This window comes from Orcinus orca, chromosome 18 (assembly GCF_937001465.1).
Source record: "Orcinus orca chromosome 18, mOrcOrc1.1, whole genome shotgun sequence".
In the NCBI taxonomy this organism is placed as follows: domain Eukaryota; kingdom Metazoa; phylum Chordata; class Mammalia; order Artiodactyla; family Delphinidae; genus Orcinus; species Orcinus orca.
In genome coordinates this window covers 67,092,157-67,115,704 of record NC_064576.1, presented here as the reverse complement: position 1 = coordinate 67,115,704, position 23,548 = coordinate 67,092,157, and the positions used below count along the sequence as shown (strand labels likewise).

At 36.7% G+C, this 23,548-nt stretch overlaps 1 protein-coding gene across 5 annotated transcripts in view; it reads left to right on the top strand.

The window, feature by feature from the left end:
- The window catches only part of NBEA (neurobeachin), a 629,334-nt gene that overhangs the window by 550,639 nt on the left and 55,147 nt on the right, over positions 1 to 23,548 (top strand). For all 5 annotated transcript variants that reach the window (XM_049701354.1, XM_033410053.2, XM_049701353.1 and 2 more), the window contains exons 46-47: positions 8,167 to 8,286; positions 22,179 to 22,331. In XM_049701354.1, coding sequence (XP_049557311.1) covers positions 8,167 to 8,286; positions 22,179 to 22,331 — 273 coding nt within the window. The remainder of the gene's footprint in view (positions 1 to 8,166; positions 8,287 to 22,178; positions 22,332 to 23,548) is intronic.

The following is a 23,548-nucleotide window of genomic DNA, read 5'->3' as shown; positions in this document are numbered from 1 at the left end:
CCTAAGACGTAAATATATTCAGGTCTCTGCAATTTTTAAAATACATACATTCACACATGCCTACATATATACGTACATACTTCCTTCCAGCCCCTACCCACTCTGCAGTGACTTTCCACGTCTACCCCTGTGTAGTCAAAGGCACTAGAAGCACAGCCTCTCCTGTCTTGCTCTGCACTGTGCTCGTCTCCACTTTATCGCCTGCCATTCAGTCTGTAGCCTGCTTGATTTAGGTTCCACACCCATCACTTTACTGAATTGTCCCTGTGGAGGTCACGGGTTATGTGGCAGAGCTTCATGATATAGCTGAAGCATTTGGCACCATTGCTCACTTCCTCCTACCTGAAATTCCTTCCTCTCATGGCTCCTCTGACAGTATGCTCTTCTGGTTTCCCTCCTGTCATCCTAACTGTCCTGCCCAGTCTCACGCTCAGATTTCTTTTTCTCCGTATTTCTATTCCCCAGGATATTTCTACATACTTTATCTGGACTACATCATTCAGTTATAAGCTAGTGACTTCCAGCTCTGTCTTCATTGCAGACATTTCTCTTGGGCTCCTGACCTATATTTCTAATATATAAATATATTTACTTATTTCTGTATACTACTGGATTTTTCTACCTGAACACCTCACAGTACCATAAACACCATTTCCAAAAATGAACTCCTCATCTCCCTCATAAACCTGCGGGGGTGCCTACTGATTTCTTATCTAAACAATCGGCATGATCTTGCACCCAGCTACCCAATCTAGATATTTTCTCTATTTTATCAACCCTTACATCCAATCTGACATTACATCTGATAAGTTCTACCAACTGCAGTCTATCTCCTTTTCTCTATCGAGTCCAGCACTTCTTAGTTCAGGTTCCCGTTATTTCTCATCTAGATCATTGCAAAAGCTCTTGGCAAATCTCTCTGCCTTTAGTCTTGCCTTCTCCAATCTAGTCTAGTTAAGACCAATTACTGGAGTCAGATGGTCTGACTTTTTAAAAACTATAAGTGACTGGGGAGTATTACAGAATGCTAAGTCAAACCTCTAAGTCAATGCAATCAATAAAGTTTTCTCCTCTTACCAAAACATACTCCAGACCATTCTGTTGCATGAGGCTGATTTGCCTCAGAAACACATTGATAAAGCAGCACATGAAAATGTGCATACACAGGAATGCATCTCCTATTTTCAAAGGTATTTTTTCCCACTGCCTGAATGACAGTTTGGTTTGGAGGTCTTCCTCAAGCATTCTCTCCATGATGGGGAGAAACTGAACTTATTATAAATATATAGTATGCATATGTTTTAAGTAACTTGTAAATCACTGATAGATGATATACTACAAATAATTACTGTTATCAAAAAAAAGTTTGTCAGAATTAGGATTCAGTTTAACTGAACACATATTTTATATTTTTCATAATCCTAAACCAGCATAAGAAATAAAGAAGTTTAGATTAACTATTCTGTAAGAAAACAAACTCAAATCTTATTTTAAAAATACACTGTGTAATTATAAACTAAAGGAAAAGACATAAAACTTTCTTTTTTAGACCAAAATTGTTAGTCTAATTTGTTGAAAAATTCACCTTAACTATGTGAACTTGTATCCTTTTATAAAAATGTTTCTGAGCTAGCAGTTTCTTAAGAAATATTTTTTAACTCTAACACTTTTTGAGTATAAGAAGTTCTATTTCTTTATTTTCTGTTAATTTGGGGGAGATATTAGATTTATATAACTGCGTGTTTACCACTATAAACCAATCAGCACACCTTTACTTTATGGGTTGTAATAATTTATTAATACTCTCCGGGTGTAAGAAAATACTTCACACTCATGCAAGAAGTAAAGGCTCTTCTGAATTACAGACACATGTATATAGAGAGAACTTTGTAGCTTCTATCCTGCAGTTTCAGCCACAGGTCAAAACTAAATACAGAAACACAAAAATTTACCAGTCAAGATCTCAAACAGGTGATGTCCTTTACAGTGGACGTAAAATATGTTCATATTCTATATGGGCTCACAAATAATCAAACAAGAAAACGAAAAGCAAGAAACAACCATTACTATAGTGAACCTCCACCATGGGAGGAGTAAGACACTTTTCTTGGGTATTTTTGGGATTAAAAAAACATTATCAAGTGGGTTGTTTTGAGAATTATATGAGTATATTATACATATATATATATAATTGTATTTTGAAATATATAAAATGGTATTCAATGGCTGTTGTATAATCAAATTAGTCTGAAGTCAGATTTATAAGAATTTAAGTGTGAGTTCATAAAAATACTTATTATCACCAGCCTGATTTAACACTCTTCTATCCCTGATAAACTAAACATTTTATCAAATAATAAATCATAATTCATCCCTAAATTGATTTCTTATTCCAGTGAAATGGAATACAAATTTGAATCTCTGCAAGGGTACGGCAGACATGCTATCCCTATTTATGCTACACATGCCCTTTTAGTATTGTCTATAGTTGTGCTGCATGGTAGAAACGTAATGCAAGCCACTTATGTATGTAATTTAAATTTTCTAGTAGCCATATTTAAGAGTAAAAAGAAACAGGTGAGATTAATTCAATAAATACATTTGTTAGCCCAGTATATCCAAAATGTTATAGTTTCAACATGTAACCAATATAAAAATTATTAATGAGACATTTTACATTGTTTTGGTATTCTTTGAAATCCAGAATGTATTTTATATTTATAGCACATTCAACTTGAACTAGCCATATTTTAAGTACTCAGTAGTCACATGTGGCCTGTGGCTACTGCATTGGCAAAAGAGATCTATAAGATTGCTTTTATGGGGACTCGTTTAGCCAACACATCTTAAGTTGTGCTGTTATAAATAGAAGTATCACGGTCTAATAGTTTACTAAGTGTTTAACCTAATGGCCCAGGGAATTGTGATTCCCTCACTCCAATCCCAAGGAGTTTATGAAGTAGAAAATGCATTAAAATTTGTGTCACTAAGAACTTGTTCATAAAAACAAAATACAGATTAAAATAAGTATCTGCCCTTTACCTTTCAAGCCTTTTAGACCCAGTCATTAAACTCATTAGTTTCAGTCAATATGTTTAGTATGACAATGATAATAATTGCTTTAAAATGCTAATTAACTACATACCTCATTATTTTTTTATTATATATATATATTTTTTATTTATTTATTTATTTTTGGCTGCGTTGGGTCTTCGTTGCTGCACGTGGGCTTTGTCTAGTTGCGGCGAGCGGGGGCTACTCTTTGTTGCGGTGTGTGAGCTTCTCATGGCGGTGGCTTCTCTTGTTGTGGAGCACGGGCTCTAGGCGTGCAGGCTTCAGCAGTTGCGGTGCGTGGGCTCAGTAGTTGTGGCTTGCGGGCTCTAGAGGGCAGGCTCCGTAGTTATGGCGCACAGGCTTAGTTGCTCTGCGGCATGTGGGATCTTCCCTGCCCAGGGCTCAAACCCATGTCCCCTGCATTGGCAGGTGGATTCTTAACCACTGCACCACCAGGGAAGTCCCTACCTCATTACTTTAAATTAAAAATATTATTTTAGACACACTGCCAGTGAAGTCACTTGTCTAAACTACAAGATTCTGAAAAAGCTGTTTCTTTGCTAGCTGCTGTTGAACAAATGATGAATAAACTATTATAGAATAAACTATTATAGAATTTTGGAGTTTGTTCAGATATTAACTAGTATAATAGGACACATTTTACTTGGAATGTTTTTACTTTAAATCTTACCTTGAATATATAGCATATACACAGAAGTAATTCTGAATTACTTTGGAATTCACCTTCCAAATTCAGTATATTCAACCTACCTATTCAAAACTCACTTGTCAAACATTTAATTATAATTCTTAGGAAGTTAAATAGGTTATACAACAAAAGTTAATTTATAAATCAGTTGTTTAGAATTTGGGATTTACTTTATAAATTATGGGTTGCTTTGAAAGCCTACCCAAGAGCCTGTTTAAACCATAATATATCTTTAACAGTATATATTTGTAGTGATAAAATAGTAGAAACACTTATGCAAATACCAAAAGATAATGCTACTGAATAAAATATTGTCATTGTGTTTCTCTTGATACTTACAGACAATGCATATATACTTAGAGGAAGATGAGGGATTCTTAACGAAGAGACTGGTGTATGGTAGGCGCATAAGTTTCTGAAGATTCTAAAAGATATTTCTCGTTTCTTTTGAAAGCGATGGGAGAAAATAAACTTGTGAAGTTAGCCAAAGTACAGTAGAAATAATGGTTCCTCCATTTCCTAGAATGCGATTACATCTACTTGAAGGACCATAGTGAGAATTGCGTTAGTTAACTGAGATAATACAGTTCCAAACACAGAAAGGTGCTCAGTAACTTCAGTTCCCTTCCCTTTGGTCTTTATTATGCTTTATGTAACTTCAAAGTATACATCTTTTCTTTGATAGAGTTATGTCACAAGCACTGACTATTACCCAGGGATGGGGTTTGTTTCAAATGAAATGAAGAGAAGGAAAAGAAGAAAACTAAAAGGGGAGGGGGATGTAAGAAAAGATCCTTATGAGATGACTGAGCAAAGTCATATAAGACAAAAGAATAAAGGAGTTGTCTAAGGAGAAGAGGGGCAGAGGCACAGAGTTCTGTTGCCCAGGAAGGGTGAATTGTCTGTGATCATTGGAAGGCAGGACAGGTTGTTAGTGTCCTTGCAGGGATTAAAGGTTATGACAGAATTCAGTAGGACAGGTACTTACCATGCAGGACAGGTTAGTTTGATGTTCTAGCCCTGAGAAAGGGTTGGAAGGTTGGGGTAGATGTAATCAGGAGAAGGAAGTCTGCCATCAGCCATTTATATTGTATTAGCGGACCAAACCTGAAGTTTTGTTTTCTTTTTTTTAAAGATGAAGTTTTTAAAGCCCAAGTATTTTAATTTCTGTTTAATATTTATTTATTTGTCCGTCTTATCTCCCAAGCCAAAAGCTTTTCTAGTAGAATGATAAAATATCTAATATGGTGATATACATATAGAACACGGTTTGATCAACATGTGTCAGGTGAATAAATACAGAAGTTTCTTAAACTTAATACAGCTCTTGATCCTCTGTGTTAGTCAGGCATGAGTCAAATGAAAAAGAAAGTCCTTGTACTGTGCCTTGAAGGTAATAGAGAAACACATGGTAAAAGGTAATCTCCACAGTAATCAGAGCTTGAAGATCAATTCCCACTTATAAACAAATAGGTTATCCATTTCTGTTAGTACTCTACCACTGTAGCAACTGGAGGCCTTCAGGAATAATGAGAATAAATGTCAGTAGAGTAGTATGTGACCCTCAAGCAGTTGTTAATCAGATCTTTATAAAGGCTACGTAGGACAGTGAAATGTGGAATTCTTCAATATTCTCCACTTTTAGGTGCCACCAGACTCATAAACTTCACGACCAGAGATAATAATTCTTCAATTTCAGATTTATTTTCACTGTGCCCATCTGCACTATTTTTGGCATGCCTTCGTTAAGGGTTGAAAACTAAGGAAGGATTTTATAATTTAGGCTGAGGTAGAGATCAGCTTTTAGTGGTTGATGATAAGAAGTAAGACTTTACATGTATAAACGGGTCTTCACTCACATGTATTTAGTAGGTTAAAAATCATGAAGACAAGTCTGATCCCTCTAAATTATTCTCTGCCTACTACCTACAAAGAAAAAAATAAATACCTTACATCAGCATCCTAGCATAATGAAGAAGTGGATTCTGAAGATGCAACTTTATGGTCAAACTAGTGGTTAAGAAATGACAAGAAAAACTACATCTTACTCTTATCCAGCCATACCCCACCCGCTTCTCCCAACAGTACCTTGTATGTTTAGATGAGTTTGAAAAACATTAATTAAACACTAACTATGAACCAAGCACTTGCTTTGTTCTAAGAATAGAGGGATGAATTAGGCCTAAGGAACTGAGAGTCTGGTCAGTGTCTAGGGAACTGGCAGTCAGGGTGGAGCCCAGCAGTGAGTACTTGACACAGTGCATGAAGCTGGTAGTCATCTTCATCACTCTGTGTCAGCTAAGATACTTCAAGCTTTCTCAATATTATTTAATCTTAATTACCCACAAGGTATTGTCATTCCCAACTAACATAGATGAAAGAACTGAGATACAGTTACTTCACACTGCTACTTACGTGGGTGGGGTTAAGTAAGGTGCCTAAGAGAAGTAAATGGTTCCACCAAGACTCAAACTTAGATCTGTCATATTTCATTCGATTTACTGTTGCTACTTCTAGAATTTTTATATCCCTACTTTAATTTAGTGATAAGATATACGGCCTTGACTACCTTCAGTTTAATAGGGAGTTAAATTTTTTTTTCCTAACTTAATTTTGGTGACATCTATTTGTCTCTCAAGTCGCTTAAAATCTTAAACAGCAATATGGACTTACTGGATGCATATTTGATTTTCAGGTAAATCAGTAATACCCTACTTACCTATATAGTGTTATATCATTCTTCATCTTATCTCTTTCACGATAGTTTTCTGTCATTCAATACTAAACATGAGACTTGGTGATACATTATAAACATAAAATTGATGTCATCTAGCCACACTAAATTTCAGGAACATACTGAGGAATATGAATATTTATAGCTGTTGCCTGACAACTGGACCTTATGACTAGTGGCAAAAAGAGGAGTTTAAAGAAACAAAGTAATGTTTTATGGATATAAAAGAATGAACAGAAATTATATATTAAAGAAAAAAAACAATATTTAGGAAATATTTCTTAGCATTATTGAACCTAGGAGTGACATGTCATTTATCCTAGTCTTAAGAGAAAAGGATTGAACCATAGGAAAGTAACTATATACTCATCTTTGTTATATTTGAAATTTCCTAAGAAATCCTTAGTAAGAATGAATGTTATTTAATCCTTTTAAATTTGGAAGCAAGTTTAATGACATCAGAAATAATGCCTCTCTCCTATCATAAAAACTATAGAAAAAGCATTAAAATTAAATACATTAGGACCTTGTGATAAAGTTATTCCTAGGTTTCCTGCTATGGGAACATGTTCTTGATGACAGACACCAAGCTTTGATAAGGTAATAGTTACAGAATACTATTGAATAGAAGGACTAGAGTTTATCTAGTCTGATTTATGTTAACTTCATTTCATTCTTTCCTTCAACAGATTATACATTGAGCAACTTGGGTGTACCAGGAGTTCTTCTAAGTGTTGGAGATAAAACAGTGCATATGATAGATATGGAACCTATTCGTGTAGTGGGGAAGATAGGCAAGTTAAAAATCAGTTACAAAACAATGTGACAAATGCTTCAGGGATGTGTTTTGAGAAAATATCTGTTGCTATTTAAACACACTGGAGAACTTGGCAAATCAAGGAAAGCCTTTCGGGAGAAAATGACGTCTTGGCTTAGACTTAAAGGATAAGAAGAACTTAGCCAAGTCAGGATGGTGAGGTAGAGGGATAAGTTTATACCAGGCAGAGGAAACAGCACATACAAGGGACGAGAAGTGAAACCAGTGTGGCAAGACCTTAACATGTGAAGATGGGGATAGCGAGAGGTAAGAGTTAAGCAGGTTCCAGATCGCTCAGGTTCTCTTAAGACAAATCAAGTAGTTTAGACTTTTCCCAGAGAGCTCTGGAGAGCTATGGAAGGATTTTAATCAAGGATTTGCATTTTCAAAAGATCATCAGACCATAATATGGTAACTTTAGGAGACTTTCACAGATAGCCTAAGATGGATCTTCCCTACCTAATTTCACACTGTGGTGAACAGTGTCGGAGAGACTTTCTTATGAATGTTACTATGTGTGGCCTTAGTAATGAGAAAGAAGATCTGAGTTATATATTGACAGTTATGCAGAATCATTCATCATAAAATCCCAGAGCACTAGAACTCTATCCTTTTATAAATCAGAAGACTGAAGGCCAAGAAGCAAAATGACCTGCCGAGGTTGAAGAGTGGCAGGTGACTCAGTGGTCCAGACTGGCTCAGACCAGCACCTCCTGACTCCTGGGTGTGGGTGTCCTTCCAGGATCCTGCACCATTTCCCCCTCAGAAGGGTTTCAAAAAACGAAATATTTTACAAAGGAAGAGGACAGTTGTGTTCAGAAGGGTCAAATTCTTCACTTTTTTTTCCTTTAGGAACCTTTCACAACCTTCTTCCTCAATGCAAATGACGGAAAATTTGACCATCCTAATCGAACCTTCTCGTCCGTTGCAAGGTCTTGGAGAACGAGTCAGAGAGATACTTCTGATGTAAAGGTAGGCCCTTTTATTTGTTGATATTAATTTCAAAATATGTTGAAGTTTTGATTTGTTAATTTTTTTAAGTGGGTGTATAAGATATTTTATTCCACAGCTTTATTGCATCATATTTTAAAATTATGTGGCATATCTAACCTAAGAGGAAACTAAAGGAAATAATTTTGAGCACCACAGAAAATGATTAGGATTCTTTTATATTATTCAGTTAAGGTGTTTTTGTTATTTCAAAAAATTCCTATCTAATTTAGATCGAACAATCAGGAGCTGGAAAGAAATTGCCTTTCCTGCTGTTAACTCAATATTTGGCCCATTCCATAAAACACAGCAGGAATTGGATTTGACCTTAATGTGTCATATTGTTATAGCTTGCCCAGCTTTGGGTTTACATAGCCTGGGGCAATTAATAAAGCATTAATGACAAGAGCCATTTAAAATGGGGGCTTTTCTGTACAGCCTTAGCTTTCACTTGGCTGTGCCTGGGGAAGCTATGCAACAATACACATTAGCTTAAACCAACACACACACAGTATCCAGGAACAGCCAGAGAGCGGAGTCATTTTACCGTTGGTACTACTCAACTATTGTTAAATAGAAAGATTTGGTTTTCATTTATATGGGCTTTTGTTTTTTAAAAAATGGTTGTATTCAAAACATTAAAATATATTTGCTCTCTCATTTTTCTCATTTTTTCCTGATAGTAAGACTATATGATCAGGTTATTACATAGGTATATGTGTTTCTTATTTTAATCCTCTTTTCTTCAAACTTTTCCCATCACTGTCACTCATGCTGTTGAATATACAAATAGTATAGTATCATTCCATTTAGTGTCTTAATCCAACAAAAGACAGTGAATTAAAGTCAAAATTGTCATTTACATATTTATGCTTATCTATTGCAAATATTTTTAAAAGACAATTACAGTGTTACTGAACTGTAAGAAATTGGATGAATACAACTTTTATTTAGTTTTTTTTTCAAAGCAGAAAACAAAGGGAATGAATCCAAGTAACGTGTAGCATATCTGTGTGTCTTATTCGTTGCCATCAAAGTTTGCATATAGTTTATACATACAACGTATTCACATTTGGAAGTAAGATAATGTAACATGCATTCTTGCTATATTAAACTCTTAAGGCCCATATATTTCTCCGAACAGACTTATAATTTCACTGAGAAATTCCACTTTAAAAGATCCATAAACCACCATTTAAACTGATTTATAACCAATGAAATCAAGAAAGGAGTCCATTTCTTACTTAATAACACTTTGAACATAAAATGGGGAGTCCATAGGCTTCTAGAATTAGCACAGTGTCTTTAAAAGGCATTCAGTAAATATTTTATATGTGAATTAAATATTCTTATCTATATTTTAAGATTTCCTATCATATATAAGATTATTTATATCTCAATTCAGTATCCATATTATATCAAACTCTTTCAGGTGAAAATGCCTGTTCATTCTTGACATCATCACAAAGCAGAAACTCGGTTTTTCAACTTAATTCAAAGGTTCACCCTCACAAGTCCACACACATGAGCCAGTCATCCTAATTGATGTAGCGTTTTAGGCTTTACCTTCTATCCTGAGAGCTTTATTGATGCTTCCGATCACCAGATATCTCCCCTAGTTACATGTCAGTCTCTGAGGACCAGTGCCCGTAAAGCCGAATTCAGGCTTTTCCCAGAATTCTCCCAGCAGTTTTCCTGTTCTGAAACTTTTCAGAAACATTTATATTTTGTTACCCTTTGTGTTCCTTTGGCTCCTGGGGGCACATCGTCAAGGACAAGGACCAATGTGGCTATCACTAATTCAGGACATTTTAAGTTTTTTATCCCAGGTAGCTGTACTTAATACAAACAGATACCGTCCTCCAACCCCCGAACTTAATTAGTTCATAAGACACTCACTTCCTCAGCCTGACATTGCGTGGATTGCTCTCATTTTCAGTTCTCTCCCACCACCACCCTGAACGTTTTATATTCTATGATAATATACTTTGAGTACCTTTCCACGTACTTTTTGAAGTCTGCACATTGCCTACATATACAATAATTTATACACGCAATCTTCTATCAATGGATAGTTTGTCTTTCTCTCTGATCATTATTGTTAAACACAGGCTGCCGTAAATCCTTGCACAGATATCTTGATGAACTTCGTGTGTATATGTGAAGATAATTCCTGTTAATGGGACTGGTGGCTCAAAGGCTATATACATCTTTAATTTTGAAAGATACTGCCAAACCTTCATTCCCAAAGATGATCATTCACTCCCTTCACAGCATCATGTGAGGATGCCACCTTCCCCATGCCCCCTGCCCCGACCATCACTCTTATAATAAACAGTGTAACTTGTGCTAATCTGGTGAGTGAAAAATGGAGTCAGCTTTGTTTTGGCTTGCACTTCATTAATTATGAGTGAAGTTGAGCATTTTTCTTATAATTATTGACCTGTAAACTTGCTCATATCTTTTGCCCATTCTTCAGTTGGGTCATATGTCTTTTTCCTATTGATTTGAGAAAGATCTGAAATTGACTGCAGAAAGTTGCATTGCAAGTATGGTTTCTCAGTCTTTCACCTTTGCTATATCTCAATTATATTTTTGTGGTTTTGTGTATGTGTGTGTGTGTGTGTGTGTGTCCAAATGTATCACTCTTTCCCTTTATAACATCACAATTCGGGAGTCCTCATTGAGGGAATGTTAGAGAGAAGTTTTTTGGTAATAATGATGGTTGTATGCTTGAGATTTTCTAAATTCATGTTTAAATGTATTGATTAACATGTACGGTATTTTTCCCTCTACAATAATACCTGATTTAGCAGGGAAGAATGTGTTACCAAGAGTAATACAGTTTTAAAGCCTAAACTATTGACTTCTTATCACTAAGCTGTTAAAACATTTTATATATCATTTTAAAGAAATGTGTTTATATTTCTGAAGAAAAGTACATCTGCAATATCTCCTAACTTAGGTAAGGTCTCATATAAGGGAGAACTAGGACCGAGTAGGTGGTTTTATTCTGTCTTTTCTTTGTTACCGTCGGTCTCTTCCTGTGGTAATGAGTACAAGCTGGGCAGAGAAGACTTGGTGATCTCTCAGGAGAGAGGTCTCCCGAGTTAAGTCAGACCAGTTTGTTTTTAGTTTGTTTTTTTAATTTCTCTCCTCCAGCATAGTCTTGGTAACAATGACATTCAACTTACTGAAGTTCTTATACTAATTTTCCTTAATGCCTTCCAAAGTTGTTGTATTACTTTTGAATAGCTATGTAGATGTCAGAAAAGGGAGCTGTGACAAAATGTCATTAAGGTGACATAGTGTAAATTAATACAGTTAATGGAGGTGCTCACCACTGACTCATTGACCCATTATGAGCTCTTGTGGAATCAACGAATGCCAGGGCATCAATCTTTTGAAAAAAGGAAGAAAAGAGATGGCAGCTTTAAAACCTTGCAGTGAATTATATTAGAAAAGTGAAAACGTCTGGGTTGGATTTGATTTCACTAGGCAGCCATAAAATGGTATGCTCTCTCAGCAAACTGTATTAAACTGAAATGTCAAATTTGATGCAGTTGGTATACAATTATGATAGTGTTAATAATGGTCTTCTATCATTCTAAGACATACTTTCAAGTCCAATTTCTCAGCAGCTTGAACTTGTCATAAGCTTGTAAATTAGAAATTGTGTTAGAGGATATTTTCTTATTATTGACGGGACGCATATAATACTATTAACTGTACCATGGGGTTTTAGTATAGCTGTTAAAATAAACTAGAAATCACATTTACAGACACAAAATGCCTGTTTTAATATTCATCTTGCCATTTCTTTAATAATATTTGGTGCCTTTCTGCACTATTTTTCATTTAGGAAATTTTAAACTACTTGGACTCTTTCCTTAAAGAGAAGCTGGTTAACAGAAATCTATCAATGAGAAGAGAATAAACAGAAGAGCTGTTACTTTAAGTGGGCAAGCTAGTGCCGGAGCTACCTCTATAGAAGCACACTTACAAGTTATAATAGAAGAGTTCATTCTTCTTGAGTAATTCTCAATAGTTTTCAAGCATGCTTCTTTCTTGGTCATTTGATGCAGTCCTCAAAACAGTCCCCTGAGATAGAGATCATTATCCCTGTTCCGTAAAGGAAGTTCACAGATATTAAGTGGCTTGCCTAAATTCACACAGCAGGTCAAGAGGGAGCCAGAACTAGCATTGAGGGCTGTTCAGTTATTTCCAGTGCTTTATTCATTGGATGCTTTGCTGCTTTCATTCTTCTGCATGATCTCACAATTAAATCCAGCCACGTTGACTAGTTTGGAGTAACTGACAGATCAAGTCATACTCTAATAATTTATTGCTATGTACAAAGCACCCTCCAAAATTAGTGGCTTAAAAAAACACAGCCATTTATTTTCTCAGAGTTCTGCAATCAGAATGGGGCTCATCAGGTACTTGTCTCTTATCCATGTCAGGTCCAAGCGGGTGGCCTCTCTGGGTCTGAAAGATTCAAGATGACTTCATTCACATGTCTGGTCCCTTAGCAAGGATGGCTGGAACATCTGGGGACTGGCTGGCCCTCTCTCTCTTTGTGTCTGGGAAGATCATCACAATGTTTTTCATGGTGTCTGCCTACCAAGAGGATAAAAAAATGGGAACTGCAAAGCTACTTAGCGTCTAAGCTTGGAAGTCACATAGTGTTACCTACCTCCACAGCATTCTTTTGGTCAAGCAAGTCACAGGGCCAGCCCAAGTTAAGGGGGAGGAGAAGTGGACTCCACTTCCCCATGAGATGAGCAGCAAAATCACATTTCAGATGGACATGGGGGTCAGGGGGATTGTTCTGGCCATCTTTGAAAACAATCTACTGAAGTCCTCTCCCCAGTCACAATTCACATTCCTCCTACAAGCAAAATATATTCAACTTGTTCCCCACAGTCTCATCCCACTATTGTATCAGGCTCAAAATCTAGTAGCTCATGATCTATATCAAGTCCACATAGAGATGAGGTACAGAAATTCCTAATTTGGAGACCTGGAAGCCAAAAAGATAAGTTATCTGTCCCACGTATAATTCAGCTCCCAGTGGTAAAACAGGAACAGGTAAACATCAACAGACATTCTGTTCAAAAATGGGGGAGTGTGGAAGGTACATAGCAGTCCTTGAGTAGCTTTCTCCATATGCTTCCTGATCATAGAAAGTGGGGGCCAAGGCCTCCTTTGCCCAAGTTGGTGCAGCAACTTAAAAAATTTGTGGATTTTCTATGTATCAAAATATAGTTCACTGTCAGAAAAAACTCTTTCTCACAAGTTCTTTCAAGACAGGATCCTCCTTGCTTCAGGCTGTGATTAGGATGCCCTTTATAATGCTCATAAGATTCTTGGAATCCCTTCGTGTGGCGGAGTGAGTCTGCAAACCTCTATCTTAAATTTTTCTGAGCACTTATAAAAGGTTTTACAGGCACCCTTTGCCCTATGGCCATATTTTACTTACAGCACCTTAGAACTGATCTTTGTCTGAACCTTTTTTAATTTTGAGAATCTGACAAGATTGTCCTAGGCCCCTATGTCTCTCTAAATACTGCTTTAACTCTGAGCAGTTTCTTCCTTGGCTCATAATACCTTATCCATATACCTTTGAAAGAAACCAGTGGTCACTTTCAGCATTCTGCCTGGAAATATCTATAACCAGAAGCACAAGTTCATTCGGTACTTTTTCTGTCTTTGAAATGATTGCAGGAACTAGTCTTCTTAGTTTATCCCACACTACGTATCACGCATTGATTTCCTCCTGCTTCCAATAGCACCGTCCTTACTGATCTTCCACCAGCAGTGTCCTCACCATCCTTCCAGCCTCTGCCTACTGCTCTGTCCCAAAGCCAAGGCCACGTGTTTTAAGTTTTTATTACTTCAGGACTCCACTCCCAGGCATTAATTTCTGTTTCAGTTATCTATCACTGTGTAACAAATCACCCAAACCTCATCTTAAAACAGCATCAAGTATTATTTGTTGACAATCATGCAATGGGACTTAAGGCTCAGAGGGGACCACTCACCTCTGTGCTCCAGTGACAGCTGGAGGGGCTTGGCTGGGTCAGAGAAGCAAGATGGCTTCACTCCCATGTTTTGCGCCTCGTCTGATGGAACTGATGGAGCGGTCGGGGACTGTCCAGGCCTGTCTGTCTGTCCACACGATCTTTCCAGCAAGGCAGCCACACAGTTTCATGTGATGGTGACTTCTAAGGGAACAACCATGGAGGCTGCCAAGCCTCTTAAGACTTAGGCATCTCTGCAAGCCCTGAAATGTCATTTTGTCACATTCTGTGTGTTGAACTAAGCCAGCCCATATTCAGAGAGAAGGGAAATAGACTCCACCTCTCTATGGGAGGAGCAGTGAAGTGGAAATGCCAGACAGCATGCAGGAGGAGAGGGACTATTATGGGGATCGTTGAGAAAACTCTGTAAGTTACCAATTTTAAAAAAAAATTGTTAAGTTTCAGTTTGGTTTATACATCCAGTTCAGTCTGACTGTGCATTTGGAAAAAACAAAATCTGAAGTGCAAAAAACTTATAAAAATATATCTGATTAGCCTAGGTAGCATGTAAACTAGTCCATATGTTTGATAAAAAACACTTAAATTGTCTGAAGTGTCTATATAGGTGTTCATTCAAACACAAATATCCAAAGTGACAGAGCTTTTTTTTTTTTTTTTACTGATTATGGGATATACTTTGATACTGAGTAAACTCTGTTGATAGAGTAAATAATAACTTCAAAAAGTATTTTGCATAAAGCTATGAAATGCGTTGTTTCACACACATTACCCCCATTTAATCCTCACATCCACACTGTGATTTAGTTGCTGTCATCATCACAATTTTGCATATCAAGAAACTGTTTTTTTCTTAAAGTTTAAGAAACTTGCCCAAGCTGGTGAGAAGTCTGTATTTCAACTCAGAACCATTTGATTCCAATGCACAGAAAGCTGCCCTTCCCCGGTAGAAGGGATGGTCCCAGAACTGCCAGCCTGACAGCCTCCCCCTTCACTACGACTAACTGGTAGCCCTGCGGTAACTCTGCTTTAACTAATACTGTTTGAAAACCTTTTACCACTATTCCATGCCTGAAGTTCAGGATATGATACATATATAGTAATGATCTGTTCATTTTTCATTCCACAAATATGTATTGAGTACCTTTTTTATACGTCAGGCACCATTCTTACCACTGAGTGGTGAGCAAGTGAGATCCCTTATTGATGGGATTTCTGGAAGAATGAGGATACATACCTTAGGAAGCTTTTGTGAAGATTAAGAAAAAGGTGTAAAGTACTTAGAACAGTGTCATGACACAGTAAGATACAAATAAGTAATTCCTGCTGTTTTAAGATTGAATGGCCAGATGTGACATTTCAGCTGTTTCCTTGTCTTGGAGCCCAGATACTGTAATTGTCATCTTCTTGTACATAACATTTGAATCTCAGAGGTGAAACTCTCTTAACTCATTAAATTTTTTAGAATAAGCAAATCTTTTAAGTAATATAAATGTGAATATTAATTATATATGAATGCCCTATATTTACATACTAACTTTAAATTTAAAATGCCATTTGAAACAAGATTTTAAAGCAATAAAATTAAGGCATAAAAACTTGCACCCACTCTGCTGTTTCAGCAACTTCTCCCTAGACTTTCTGTGATTTTACTCTCTTTTCCTTCCCCTTCAAGGAAAAAAAAAACCAAAAACACAAAAACCCAAAAAACTTAAACTTCCCCAGCTCAAGACTTCAGGGTTCAGACTGCTTTAGTCACTTACAGCTCTGGTCTTTTGAAGCTTCGAGGGGCTTTGCAAATATGCTGTACTTCAGGAATTTCTTCATATTGCTTTAAAATGTGTCTTTTTTTTTTATCTGCATCCTAAAAAAACAAAAAAATATTATTAGAGTAAATCTGGGGGAGTTTCTTCTTCCCGTCAAATGTCAGGCCTCCAGCGGCTTACACCAACATCTTAGCTAACACCCTAATTTATGACCACATTCTGGTCGGCCAGATGAGGACCAGAGTGGAGAAAATGTCTCACTTAGGATCATCCCGAAGGCCCTGGTAATCCTACTTTTTCATGATTGGCTGTGATTCAAGCCTTCAAGGTCCCCACCCCCGTCCCGCTGTTCTAAATAACCCTCAGAGGAGAGGTTCCTCAGCCTCTATTTGTTCTCCTTGGTGGTAGCAGGCTTTCAGCCCCTTCTTTCTGGAGAGCTTAAGTTAAAATGAAAAGGACTTGCTTCCTTCACTTCCTCAGTTTGGGTACAATTTTGCTGGCAATGTTAAAACCAACTTTTTCTAAATTTAAATTGAACTCTTTTACACCTTTGAACCTTCTAACAAAACTAGAATAAGCAAGATAACATTTTTTAAGCTGCAAAAGTTTCCTCTCGAAAGGTACAAATTTTATTTCTGGGTGCATCCTTTTTCTTTTATTTAATAAAGTACTTTATTGGCTCTTTTCCTATCTTGAAGCATTCTTGCAACCATCTCCATAGTCCCCAGAAGATTTCTAGTGATATTAAAATGATTTTATCTCATATCTTCAATAGTTTAATATTTAATGAGTACCTGCTGCATACAAAGTATAGCACCAAGAGCTGTGGGGAATTTAGCAAAATATAAACCTACAAAATTAGGCTCAAAGTCTGCTTTGCCCAAACTGTTATTAATATAAAATCCTAGGCTTCTTATGCCTTTGCGATTCTAATTTAATGACATTCAGTGAAATAGTATTACAGTGGCAAGTAGGTTAATAATAACCACGTATTTTATATGCCCCTATACCACAGGAAAGAATGGGAAACAATATATATGAAAAACATTAGAGCACCAAGACACTTGAAGATAAACCGAAACTCTTTGGGCTGTCTAAATGAAAAATAAATCCATGTTGCTATATCCATGTGGATGTATATCCCTCTCAGTCCTCAAGGAAGCTTACATAGGCTAGTTCTAGAGATAGAACATGGACACAAATAACTGACAAAAGACGGCTGGGAAATCCCTGACTTATGTGAGCTTATTACACATAAATCACCCTCTCCATGGAGCAACTGCATGAACTGGCATTCCTCTCCCCATTTTGGACCATTTGGGATGCTATTGATACTCATTGTCATATATAAAATGGATAATGTGCAAATAGCAATGTGCTTTATCTTCTCTACATCTTATACTAATTTCCCACATTTTCCCAAGCAATGAGAACAAGATCAAAAGAAAATTGTGTGGTTATTGTCTTGGTCAGCTCAGGCTACTGTGTTTTACCATAAACTAGGTAGCTTATAAACAACAGAAATGGGTTCCTCACAGTTCTGGAGGCTGGAAGTCCAAGATCAAGGTGCCCACATAGGTTCTGTGTCTTGTGAGAGCCTGCCTCCCGGCTTACAGAAGGACGTGTTCTTGTATGTCCTCACATGGCAAAGAGAGGAAGCAAGCTCTCTCAGGCCTCTCACCAGGACACTAATCCGTTCACTAGGGATCCACCCTCATGACCTCATCTAATCCTAATTACCTTCCAAACACCCTACCTCCTAATATCACATTAGAGGATAGGGTTTCAACATTTGAATTTTGGAGGAATAGAATATTCAGTGTGTAACAGTTACACATTTCTGATTGAGTACAAATAAATGAGAATAGCAATGATACTTTACTTCTACCTTCTAATCAGTGACCACACACCTTTACCAAATTGGCCCCTCAGTGCAACATGGTATATATACTGTCATGCTTGCCCAGCCCAGAAGTCAAACTCATGATAGTCATTGCTGATAGATGTTGCTGAAGCACCCTTTAGCCCCTGGTTTATCCACCACCTAAGCTGTATCATTATCTGCAAATAAGAATGTTTGTTTACCCATTAGCTTTTCTTTTAGCCCCTTCTTAATTGCCCCCTCACATTCAAGTCACTGAAAAATTACATTAACATATTAATTTCACTGTAGTTCTCCTTTCCCACAGTTCCTTGTGCCCTTGATGTCTTGTACGTAGTTTATTATTAATATATATTTGCCTCTCCATATGAGCCATCTAATTCCCTCTCCTTTTTACATCCCCGGGTCCACATCTTTGTTTACTCATCCTCACGTGTGTTGCAGATGGCCCTCCCTGGTACAGTCCCACAATATGTCCCCTTACTCAACACAGCCGCAGCTTCCCGTCCCTCTTCCCTCCCGTTCTCCTTGCTGCTACTGGTTCTCCCCCTCCCCACCCACACATATTCCTAGTCTCTCCCATCTCCAGTTCATTCTTTACTTTGACACCCAATGCCTTGCTTTAAAATAAACGTAATCATGTCAATAGCTCTTTTTTTTAAAATTATTGCCAATAAGACAAAATCCAAAGAGCTTAGATTGGCATAAAACTTCCTTTGTCATCTGACTCCATACACCTCCCACCATCTCATTCCGCCCCATCTTGATCTGTCCCCCAATATATCCTACACTCCACCCATACCCGGTTCGTACCACTCCTTGATAATACTCTCTGCCAGTCCCCCTGCCCCTTTCCCCACCTTTATCTTGCGATGGTTGAACTCAATGTCTGATCTCCAGTGAAGTCTTTTCTGACTTGCCCAGAGTTCCCTGCTCTGTCCTCTCTGCTCCCTTGTGCTTTTTTATACTTTCACAGCTATTATTGTTGTGCATTATAACCATCTGTTTATACATTTTCCCCATAGACCAGACTATGAATTACTTAAAGGTAAGGCCATGATTGTTCATTATTTGTTTTCTTAGTACCCATCACAATGCCTGGTACTCAAACTTTACTACATGAATAAATAAATATCAGGGAATTATATAATGGGTTTTAGAGAGATTTCTATTTAAATGGTTTAAATAGAAGAAAAGTTATGATTCTTAAAAAACTAAGCTCTGCTTATCCAGAAAATTCATTTACACAAATCTGTTCAAACTCCCATAATGCTGGAGAAAATAAACATGATTATATTTTTCTATGGTTCACATTTGTCATAAGAACGGATAATGATCAAATTCTCACAGAGGATTGCTAAGATAAACCCTTATGCTATAGCAGATAAATGTTGGTTTTAGCAGGAGAACCCATAAAGAGAACACTTTTTTAAAATTAATTTTTATTGGAGTATAGTTGCTTTACAATGTTGTGTTAGTTTCTACTGTACAGCAAAATGAATCAGCTATACATATACATACATCCCCTCTCTTTTGGACTTCCTTCCCATTTAGGTCACCACAGTGCATTAAGTAGAGTTCCCCATTTGTTCTCTATTTTATGCATAATATCAATAGTGTATTTATGTCAATCCCAATCTCCCAATTCCTCCCACCCCCTGCCCTTTCCCCCTGGGTATCCATACATTGGTTCTCTACATCTTTGTCTCTATTTCTGCTTTGCAGATAAGATCATCTATACCGTTTTGCTAGATTCCACATATATGTGTTATTTGTTTTTCTCTTTCTGACTTACTTCATTCTGTATGACACTCTCTAGGTCCATCCACGTCTCTACCAATTACCCAGTTTCACTCCTTTTTATGGCTGAGTAATATTCCATTGTACATATGTGCCACATCTTCTTTATCCATTCACCTGTTGATGGACATTTAGGTTGCTGCCATGTCCTGGCTGTTGTAAATAGTGCTGCAGTGAACATTGGGATGCATGTGTCTTTTTGAATTACAGTTTTCTCTGGGTATATGCCCAGTAGTGGGATTGCTGGGTCATATGGTATTTTTAGTTTTTTAAGCACCCTCCATACTGTTCTCCATAGTGGCTGTATCAACTTACATTCCCACCAACAGTTCAAGAGGGTTCCCTTTTCTCCACCCTCTCCAGCATTTATTCTTTGTAGATTTTTTGATGATAGCCATTCTGACCTGTGTGAGGTGATACCTCATTGTAGTTTTGATTTGCATTTCTCTAATGATTAGTGATGTTGAGCGTCTTTTCTTGCGTTTGTTGGCCATCTGTATGTCTTCTTTGGAAAAATGTCTGTTTAGGTCTTCTGCCCATTTTTGGATTGGGTTGTTTGTTTTATTGATATTGAGCTGCATGAGCTGTTTTTATTATTTTGGAGATTAATCCTTTGTCAGTTGCTTCATATGCAAATATCTTCTCCCATTCTAAGGGTTGTCTTTTCATCTTGTTTATGGTTCCCTTTGCTGTGCAAAAGCTTTTAAGTTTAATTAGGTCCCATTTGTTTTTTGGGTTTTTTCCATTACTCTAGGAGGTGAGTCAAAAAAGATCTTGCTGCAATTTATGTCAGAGTGTTCTACCTATGCTTTCCTCTAAGAGTTTTATAGTGTCTGGCCTTACATTTAGGTCTTTAATCCATTTTGAGTTTATTTTTGTATATGGTGTTAGGGAGTGTTCTAATTTCATTCTTTTACATGTAGCTGCCCAGTTTTCCCATCACCACTTATTGAAGAGGCTGTCTTTTCTCCATTATATATTCTTACCTCCCTTTCATAGATTAGTTGACCATAGGTGCGTGGGTTTATCTCTGGGCTTTCTCTCCTGTTCCATTGATCTATATTTCTGTGTTTGTACCAGTACCATACTGTCTTGATTACTGTAGCTTTGTAGTATATTCTGAAGTCAGGGAGCCTGATTCCTCCAGCTCTGTTTTTCTTCCTCCAGATTGCTTTGGCTATTCATGGTCTTCTGTGTTTCCATACAAATTTTAAAATGTTTTGTTCTAGTTCTATGAAAAAATTCCATTGGTAATTTGATAAAGGGAACACTTTTGTGTATGCTTTTCTTGGGCTGAAGAATCCAGTTTATTTGAAGACCTCAGTGTCTGGTGTTTTATTTTTTTGGTGGGCATGATTGTTTATTTTTTAGCTTTTCTGTTTATCACTATGTATTCCAAAGTGAGATTCAAATTTCAGGTACTATGCCATCCATGTCAGACATGTTACACAAATAAATGTTCTTATGCTCTTCACAAATAAAGTTAATTTAACCCTCATCTTGATATTTGAAAAGATCAGTATTTTTCATAGTATTGATGATAAACATAAAACTACCGTGTTTTTTGTTTTCATTTCCTCAATTTGTTGCCATTTTTTTTTAAAAAAGGGCAACAAATTAAAACTTTTAAGATCATAAAATCAATTCATTCCTGTATCATATTTATTCTAAAGTTACATAAACCACATATTAGATGTGCATCAAACACAAGTTTGCCTTGAACCCAGTTGTTAATGCCATACTTACATACAAGTAACACAAGTTATCTTTGCATTCAGGTTAAGAACTTAGTATTCAAGTGGCATGCATTAAATATTTAAACTTATTATGTTGCATATCATCTCTTATTGTATTTAGTGATAGGTATAAAAACAATTTATTTTGCCAAATTATAAAACAAAACAATGAGTCTCTTCATAAAAATCATGTATTGTAATTGCCAGTGGAGTCAAAAAGAAAAGTAGAAGACATTACATGATTTTTAACCAATACTGGCAACACCTTTTTTGAATTTGGATATTTTATTAATAGCATTTGGAAAAGTTTGTTGAACAGCACAGACTTGTAGGTATAGCCTTATATATTTGTTCACTAATACTATTGGGAATATTGTTGATTCTGTAACCCATTTCTCTTAACTAATTTGTGGCAAGATAAGATTGAAAATCTTATAAACATAAATTATCAAGCATATTGTTCAAGAAAAATGTTTGCCTTCTTTTCCTAGACTCCTATCTAAAGAAAATTAAATAAAGAATGGAACTAAGTAATAAAATATTGAATTTAAGTAAAGAAATTAATTCTGTTTACAGTTGTTATAAATTAATACTTTCATTCAACTGATTTTTAAAATGGTTTAATATGCTACATTTTTATTCCTGGCAGGAACTAATTCCAGAGTTCTATTACCTACCGGAGATGTTCGTCAACAGTAATGGATATAATCTTGGAGTCAGAGAAGATGAAGTGGTGGTAAATGATGTTGATCTTCCCCCTTGGGCAAAAAAACCTGAAGACTTTGTACGGATCAACAGGATGGTAAGAGCGATTTTGTTTTTGCTTGAGCAGTCGCAAGGAAGTAAAATATATTCTGTAGTTTAGTTTTCAGCTACTAACAAATTGTCTTTTAACATCTATAAATACAAGGCTAAATTTTTGAGAAAGAAAGCATTTTACTGTTGTCTTTTGACAGCAGTTCTTTATTGTAGAGTGGATTTTCCTTTCATGAGGACTAATAAAGGAATGGTAATTCAGTTATATTTGCTCCCTTAGGAGAAGACAATCAGATGAGCATCTGTTGACTAATGTATTCTAAAATGGTCGAAATTGATGCCCATTCCTTATTTTTGTCTATTGGCTAAATCTGCACCCTTTTTTCACTCAAAATACTCAAAACAAAATAATATACATTTAGAACATATTTGTATGTAGGAAATTATAAGCTGTGAAACATACCTTAAAATGTAATATACTTGACTAAGAGAACACCCATCTTGTAAACATTCTTAGATAGAAAATGTCATTACTTTTTGAATCTGTATGACAGATGTCTGGGTGTTCAAATAGAAAATGTGTAAATAGAATGTTTGCATGTGGTTATTTTATAGATCTTAATATATTTTATCCATATTTAAGGAGATTTTAATCTCAATGGGCTTACGGTATATGGAAATGAACCACTTTACCAAACGTCTCTAGTGTACTATTGTTCTTGGCCAATTGAGGAATTATATCAATAAAGCCTATGACCCCAAATATGTTTTTAACCCTGTTTCACTCCCAGTTTTTCCAGCTGTCCCATAAATATGTTTTATTTCATTTTGACAGCTTATTTATTTGAATTAGAATCCAAATAAGGTCCACATATTGCAGTGGACCTCACATATCCCTCAGTCTCTTTTTTTTTTTTTTTTTTGCGGTATGCAGGCCTCTCACTGTTGTGGTCTCTCCCGTTGCGGACCACAGGCTCTGAACGCGCAGGCTCAGCGGCCATGCATGGCTCACGGGCCCAGCCGCTCCGCGGCATGTGGGATCCTCCCGGACCGGGGCACGAACCCATGTCTCCTGCATCGGCAGGCAGACTCTCAACCACTGCGCCACCAGGGAAGCCCCCCTCAGTCTCTTCTTTAGTAAGAGCTGTATAATTCACATATATCACACAGATACAATTCCCATACCATACAAGTCAACCATTTAAAGTAAAGGAAAAAAATCAGTGGGTTTTAGTCTATTCACAGAGTTCTGCAACCATCACC